The following is an 8523-nucleotide window of genomic DNA, read 5'->3' on the forward strand; positions in this document are numbered from 1 at the left end:
TAAAAAAAAATTCATATCGGCGGCATATTCGCCGATACCGATATATCGGCGACAGGCTCATATCGGCCGATAATATAAGCAAAACGATATATCGGTCGGGCTCTACTTAAGTCATTGATTAGAAATGATTTCTTTTTTTAGTGAGCGAATGTTTAAAAATGCTAACTTGATGGCATTGCATTTTGTCTCAACAGCAATATTAGTTTGATGCATAACAGGCCGCAGATTAGATGAGTCAGCCGTACAGACACACTCTGCTGAAGGATGATGGAGGGAGAAGTAGATATTGTCCTTAAGTACTCTTGCACCAAGTTTGTTTGGGTGGAGGCCATCCAGTTTAAACAGTTGTCTATGGCCCCAGAAAAGATTGAAGTTGTCGATGAAATTGACTCCTTTTAAGCTGCAGATTCTTTGTAGCCATGTGTTCAGGCCAAGCAAACGTGAAAACATATTAGTTCCCCTTGCTGGGAGTGGTCCACCGATGAACGACTGAACTTTTAAGTATTCGAAGTGTTTCAAAGAGTTCACTGAAGTCCTTCTTAAAGGGATAGTTCACCCAAAAATGAAAATTCTGTCATCATTTACTCACCCTCATGTCGTTCCAAACCTGGCCGTCTGAAACACGCCTCTCTCTCTCTTCCTCTCTCTCCCTGTGTGTGTGTGTGTGTGTGTGCGCTTTGCACGTGTGTGGCAGAACTGAAGAGACGCTGTGCGAGATGCGGCTTGTACGCGCGCTTCCGTTGAACTAAAACTTTGACCTTTTGCACGTTTTGATTTAAGTAGCCTATTATTAAAATGATTCCGATATCGCACACCCTTGCGATATGCATATTGCGATATTTACATTTGCGATATTTAGATAATTTCGATATATCGTGCAGCCCTAATATATATATATATATATATATATGTACAAATATGTATGTATGATGTATGTATGTAATGTATATATTAGGGCTGTAGCTATCGATTATTTTAGTAATCGAGTATTCTACCGATTATTCCATCGATTAATCAAGTAGTCGGATAAGAAGTTATTTTTCTTTATTAAAGAGCAATATGAGATATACAAAAGAAAATAAGATAGGTCTCTTAAAATAAACAACTAATTTGTTTCCTTTTTAGAAAAATAAATGTTTTACTGCTGAAATTGCATACATTAATTACCATTAAAACTAAACCCATTTAATGCATTTAATTGCCAAAGTACATTCAAAATGCAAATACAAATATATCAATCAAAAATAAAATAAATAAATAAAAATACAAAAATCAATTTCACATTACTTTAAAAAAGGTAAACATTACAACCTAAAACTAAGGCATAAATCAAGAAATATAAAAATCAATTTCACATTACTTGAAAAAAGATAAAAAGGTACAAACCAAAACTAAGGCATAAATCAAAATAATAGTAATAAAAATAATAATACCTAAACATTGCATTTATGTCGTGCAACTTAAAGGGGTAGTTCACCCAAAAATGAAAATTCTGTCATTAATTACTAGGAGATGAATTGTTGAATAAAGTCATTCGTTTTTTTTCTTTTGCGCACAAAAATGATTCTCGTAGCTTCGTAAAATTACGGTTGAACCCCTGATGTCACATGGATTATTTTACAGATCTCCTTTCTACCTCTCTGAACTTGGGAACATTTCAGTTGTATTGCCGTCTATGCAGGGTCTGACAGCTCTCAGATTCCATCAAAAATATCTTAATTTGTGTTCCGAAGATGAACGAAGGTCTTACAGGTTTGAAACGACATGAGGGTGAGTAATTAATGACAGAATTTTCATTTTTGGGTGAACTAACCCTTTAACTTTCAAGTTTCAGCCTAACTAAAGCTCAAGCATGACATAAGCCTTTACTGTCTTCTTGGAAGGCTTTGTTGCTTTTGTAAGAGGCAAAAACCAGTGGACAGGAAGGTAACTTGGAACAAGCACAAGAGTCCATACACAATTTCTAAACACTTTTCTGCAACATGAAATTTGAGTTATTTGGAGAATAAACCCTCTTAAATGTCTGTGTTAAATGTGTGTAAAACCTGTTTTTGATATCCTTCATATTCTGTGAACTAGTCAGTTCACAGCAGTGATAGAAATTAATCTGTTCCAATAAGTTTAAATTGATTTTTACATTTTATGGGCATTTTTACCTTTATAAAGCCTTTTTTTTATTTATTTATTTTTTTTTTTATAAAAGTGTGCGTCATCTTTTGAGTCAAATTCTTACATGTAATCAGTCAATTAGAATAATAAGACATTTGGGCTGTTACCAAACAAATTATATCAGTATCAACAAAATGTATCTTTGCAATGCAGAGGAAACACAGAAGCTGCATCTGAAGAGGCATTTCGATGTAGGCCTATTTACACTATTTAATTTAGCTCAGAGGGACATGAATGCATTTAACCTGCAGTTACAAATGCATAAATAATATTTTGTTATTTTAAACATGAAACATTGATACCGACATTTACAATTATTTTAAAAATGAAAAGATATTTTAAATGTGAAATTAAAACCGCCAGTAGGTGGCAGCAAGTCACTGTTAATAAGTGAGTCATTGAGACTGAACCGAATCATTTAAAACGGTTGATTCATTCAGGAACGAAACGCCCTCATGTTGCTCAGAGACGCAAAACAGCGCTGTGGCTGTGTTTGGAATAATTTTTGTTGCCGAAATAGAGCACTACAGGCAATATGGTGTCTAAAACGTAAGTATCTTAATATTAACTTATTGTTTATTGAGCTGTTGTATAAAATGAGTATCACATTTGTAATCATGCTGATTTTTAGAGGTGAAAACTGGCACTCTTCGTGTGATATTAACTAACTGTCTTTCTGTGGTATTTTTTTATACACAATGGCGCTTAGTCTTTCACCTCTTCGTGTGATATTGACTAACTTTCTTTTTGTGGTATTTTTATGCATAACTCTATGAAGAGTGTGTGTGTGTGTCAGAGAGAGAATGAGACAATCAACATGAATGGCGCTTAGTCTTTCACAAAACATAGCTAACTTAAGGACATCCTAACTAGCCACCATATTGATTTACAGTCTTAAATGTCCAGCATTTATCAGTTTGTGCATCAGTAATAATGATCCGTGGGGAAACACAGTGTTCCGTGTGTAGTTACAGTAAATGGACTAAACGAAGCCTCGAGTCAAATAATTTGTATTCGAGTTACTCAAGGAATCGTTTCAGCCCTAGTATATATTGCTATAAATTATTTATTTATTTATTTTTAAGCTTAGCCCCGTTGACAACATCACAGACATCTCAACCTCTCAGTGTGTCAGTGTGGGAGAGGCTGAGAAAGATCAGACCGTCAGCACTGAGAGAAGTGAGTCATCTTTAAAGATGTGTCTTTGATTCATGTATTAAATCTCTGTGTTTGTCTCTGACTGATCTAAAGCTCATTTTCTCCCTCCCTCAGATCTCACAGAAACACTTGAGATGAGAGAGGGTCTTCAAAGGCAACTTCAGGAGATCATGTCTGCTACTAAACTGACCAGCGGTCGTCGAGTCTCCTCGCGGTTGGCAAGAACAGGCTCAGGGGGACTAGACTCACCCCATACCCCGGACAGCCTGGGGCGAATGGGAAGATGCAGCCGTACTTTAGAGGCCCTACAGTACAAAACAACTAGCTAGTAGGAGTGGGCGATATGACCAAAATCTTATAGCACAATATGAGTAGGGTTGGGAATCGAAAATCGATTCTAATTCCAGAATCGGATACTTTTTGTAAAATAAAAATTTTGATTCTGCCTATCGATTCCTGTGTGTGCATCTTTTCTTTTTTTTTTCCTCTGTGAGGACCCAACTCTGCGATCTGCCAGGACCTTCCTCGCTATTCTAAGCGCTCCAGTGTTTGGCTACACTTGCGATCAGCAAGTGACTGCTAAGCATAATTTTTTGATAAGCTAATATGTTGCAATAGAGTTGTCACCACCAACATGACAAGCACTTTAATTAAACAGATCGATAAAGATGGCGAACACAATTCAAACACCAACGTGATCTTATTCCTAAATTACAACGATTCAGCTGTTAAACCTTTGACGTGTGCGATCACAACAGTGTGATCATCACTCTCACTCAGCTGTCATGTGTATGTATGAAACAGCTTCACAAAGAGTCTTTTCAACCTCGCAGTATCATTATTTCTATGTTACAATCATTAAATAATCACAGAAGTACGGGGATAAAAGTTTATAGTTTGGATATAAACACTGATGTGTAAGGTAGCAATTGAAATAGAGTAAATCACCTTTTGAAAGTAATTTGACGTTTCAAATAAAGATTTAGCGATTACGTTGTTACGCCAGTAGGTGGTAAAAAGGAGCTGTAAAAAATGTATTTGTCTTTGAATCATTCATTCAAGAGATTCGTTCAAAAACATTGATTCATCCAATAATGAAAAGTTAATCTCATGTGAGTCATTGAATCATTCATTCATAAATTACATGTGATTTTTGTTTTAAAAAAATCACATGTAATTTATGTATTTAAAAAATAAATCTAAATTTTTCAAGAATTATGCAGCTCTATTTTGCACACAAACAGCTCTTAATCGACTCCAGTTTTTATGTAGCCTGCTGATTTTTGTTCATGGTATTCAGTTACAACTAAATGTTTTGCAAAAAGAGAATAAATATGTTTGTTATTTAAATGTTTGAATTAATTTTTTTTTAACCACATTGGAATCGAAAATGGGAATCGATTAGAATTGGAATCGATAAGCAGAATCGTAATTGGAATCTGAATTGATAAAATTCAAACAATACCCAACCCTAGATATGAGTAATTTTATTTCACAGTAGCAATATGTATTACGATGTAGTTGTTTTTGCTTAAATAAGGTCTTTATGATATCAACATTTTTGATACCATAAAAATTTCATAATACTTGTTACCAGTGTCAATATCACAGAAAACTAATACTAGCCTAAATTAAAAAAAAAAAAACTCAAGGTCACTGAAGACAATTAAACAGTAATTACAAGCAATAGGACAATAAAACCACAATAGAACAAATAATTAAGAAATGCTACATACTGTACATTGTATAAAGTAATCAAATGTATAAAACACTGCATATTCTTCACTGTGTAAATTAAATATATTTCTTCTTATCAAAGTTACAAAAGTGATTTAGTCAAGATTTTCTCTCTTTTGTTATTTGATTAACAAGAATGACAGACTGCAGGAATATTAGACTGCTGTCACTTTAAGAGCTGCCCAGATCCAATATACTGCTACACGCGTTTTCTTTCTCCACTGTTTGCTTTCACTTAAGACCTAAATTAATGTGTTTACGAGGATACTTGCAAAGAAGGGCATTTTGACACATACAAGTAGGGATGCACGATATTATCAGAACGTTATCGGAATCGGCCGATAAAGGCTTAAAATATAAAAACCGGCATCGACTCGATATGAAAAATGATGCCAATATTCCGTGCCGATAAGACGAATAACTCGCATGTGCTCAGGGTGTGCTAGCGATAAGATCACGTCAGCAGCAACTTTTGCCTGAATGGTGATTAGATTGACTGTTTTGGATCGCCGCATTTAATCTGAGAATGTAAGTACAGAATGACGCGTCCGGTGTGCGATAGAGTCAACAGTCACTAGCGCGTTTATAATCTCTGCACGGTAGAGACTTGGTGTCGTTTCCAAAAAAAAAAGGAAATATATCGGCATCGGCTGTCTGCCAAAATGAGTTGAAAATATTGGATATCGGCCAAAATCCAATATCGTGAATCCCTACATACAAGTGTGTGTATTTAACCGTTCAAGGCCTATAAAGTGGCAAAGATACTCAGTTCAATACTCCCACGCTCTATGAGCACCGTCTTAACATAAGCATGCCTCTCTGACAGCGCTCATAAACAGACAGTGCGTACATAGTGAAATGATTTCTCGTTCACTGCTGATTGCATTTCAATGGCTTAAATTCACTTGTTTTTAAACCGCAATGCTTAAAAACACATGCAAACGATAAGTTTTCTTGACCACGTAGCACAGCAACAGTAAGCGTGTAACCGAGATAGAGGCAATAGTCAAAAATCTCTACCGGTTGACACATTTCTACCAGTTAATCGTGTCTACAGGTATATCGCCCACCCCTACTAGCTAGATTACTCTCTCTGATCCCATCACTGTCTCAAAGCTTGTAGCATCTGTACAGCACAGTTTTTAGTTGTTCACTAGGAAATGTAGACACGGGATGTGTTCTTGTTTCTGTTTCTAATATGTCTTATTTGTGAGCATCAGATGCTGGTTATCATTAAGCTGTTGCATCAGTTTTTCTTTATGAAAGTTGCATTTTTAAGATTGCATGTTAAAAGATTGTGTTTTGGCATGATGTCACGTCAAGTGGCTGTGGACCTGAACACTGAGCCGTCCCAGAGTGAGCAGATCGTGTGGGATGACCCCACAGCACGGGAGGAGAGAGCTAAACTAGCTGATAACCTGCAGTGGCCTGGCAGCCCCTCCCAGCACTCTGAAACACCTCGCCATCGTCCCACCGCCCCTCTCTGACCACATAGCCAGTGGCAAGGACTCCATGACTGACTCTGAACTTGTGGAAATGGGTATGAGAAAAATGCTTTTCATTTAAAAAAAAAAAAATTCATACTTTTACAGATACACTTATATTCAAAAGTTTAGATTTGGTAAACATTTTTAATGTTTTTGAAAGAAGTCTCTTATGCTCACAAAAGCTGCATTAAATTCAATCAAAATACAGTAAAAACAGTAATATTGTGGAAATATTGTTGCAATTTACAAACTTTTCAACAGATTAAAATGTAATTTATAGCTGTAAGGGCAAAGCTGAATTTTCCAACATATGACAAATAAAATTAGCAGCACTATGCACTTTTTGTTTTCATAAACCTTAAAAAATTAAAAATACAATTTGACAATTGATAATTAAGTATGAAATGGTAATAATAACCGTTTAGACTTTTTATCATGGTTTATCATCAAACCAGTAACAGTTTAATCCCTAAATGCATCCTTTCTGAACAACAGTATTAATAAAAAATAAAAAAATAAAAAAATCTTACTGAGCTTATACTTTAACTCTAGTGTAAAAAAGTGAAATTGCATTACAAATGTTTTGATTCAACATTTCTGACCCTTTCCAGCTGTATTTGAAGTCATCAATGCACAGTTGAAGCCAAAGGTGACCCCAACACCAGTTGACACGGTACGGAGCCCTGAAACACCTGAAGCACCTACTCTTGCTTTCCCCACCTCTAAACCTGCAGTCCCTTTCCTTCCACAGGTACACACACACATGGCTGATTTTAAGTGGCTCAATATTGTGATATTACAATCATATATATATTAGGGCTGGGGATTTAATGCGTTAATTAGGTTAATTCATTACGGTGAAAAATAATGCGTTAAAATTATTAACGCATTTAATGCACTTGCCTTGCCCCAGACCTACGTGGGTCATCTGACATTTCATACAGCTGATTAATGACAAATATGAGGCAGGGCAACAACTCACTGCGTGATGGAGCCTAGAGAATGTAGTTAGAATGTCCCTAAAATTCAAGATATGGGGCAAAAATGCCCCTGTTTGAGTTTTTGTCTCATATTTACATCATATAGTTAAGCAATATCACACCGTGAAACCGTGCAAATGTGATACTGATCACAAAGACTTTATTTACTTTATTTAAACTAAATCTGTAATTACAGTTATTTAATTTTAGTTATATAATTCATATACATAGCATTTATATCATTTCATATCATTAAGTTATATAATTTCATATACATAATTTGATTTAATAATTTGAAGCAAAAACAGAATGTTCTGTTCTGACTAGCTTTGTGAAATTATACTACATGCCTGAATGAAACAAACAGCAGACAAGCTCTGAATGAGATACAGAGTCACTCTCTGACAGAGGAGGCGGCTCTTCTGGAACACCAGATACAGTGTTTCCTTGGTTACCACTGTAAACAAAGCAGCGCTGCGCTGAAACACTGCTTTAATGTGAACTATACAGAGACAAGATTAAAAGAAAATACCATTTAAACTAAGACAGTCAGTTCCCCTCAGAAACACATTCATATAAACCCCCAAATCAATATTGAGGATTTTCTCTGTGCGTCTGTCTTCAGCGTCTCTGGCCTGTGTTAACGGGCGTTTACAGACTTCACATTTTCACATAAATGACATTTTGGAAAACGATTGCATTGCAACGTAGTTTGTGCAAGTCCAGAACAAAGACGAGTTGCTTGCAATAAGACAAAAAACGGTCGGTTGCTGATTGCGTAAGTTTCAGGGGAAGCTCCTTAAGTTCGTCCATCCTACACACACGTGACTGACCGCTCGCTCGCACCAACAGGAGGAGGAGGGGTCGTGTTACTCTCTACACTGCACTCAACCTGAGGGATTCCTACACTTTCAGTCTTTGAGACATGAAAAACAGCGCATACCGCAGGAACGGTATAACGGAAAATATTAGCGGTTTTGAAACCGTGAAAT

At 36.0% G+C, this 8523-nt stretch overlaps 1 protein-coding gene across 1 annotated transcript in view; it reads left to right on the forward strand.

The window, feature by feature from the left end:
- The window catches only part of LOC107696488 (DNA topoisomerase 2-binding protein 1-A-like), a 46127-nt gene that overhangs the window by 25671 nt on the left and 11933 nt on the right, over positions 1-8523 (forward strand). Inside the window, 5 exon segments of the mRNA XM_016496835.1 lie at positions 3255-3348; positions 3442-3637; positions 6359-6521; positions 6523-6604; positions 7163-7302. Coding sequence (XP_016352321.1) covers positions 3255-3348; positions 3442-3637; positions 6359-6521; positions 6523-6604; positions 7163-7302 — 675 coding nt within the window.

The sequence above is a fragment of the Sinocyclocheilus anshuiensis genome, unplaced genomic scaffold (genome assembly GCF_001515605.1).
Source record: "Sinocyclocheilus anshuiensis isolate Anshui unplaced genomic scaffold, SAMN03320099.WGS_v1.1 scaffold931, whole genome shotgun sequence".
NCBI lineage: Eukaryota > Metazoa > Chordata > Actinopteri > Cypriniformes > Cyprinidae > Sinocyclocheilus > Sinocyclocheilus anshuiensis.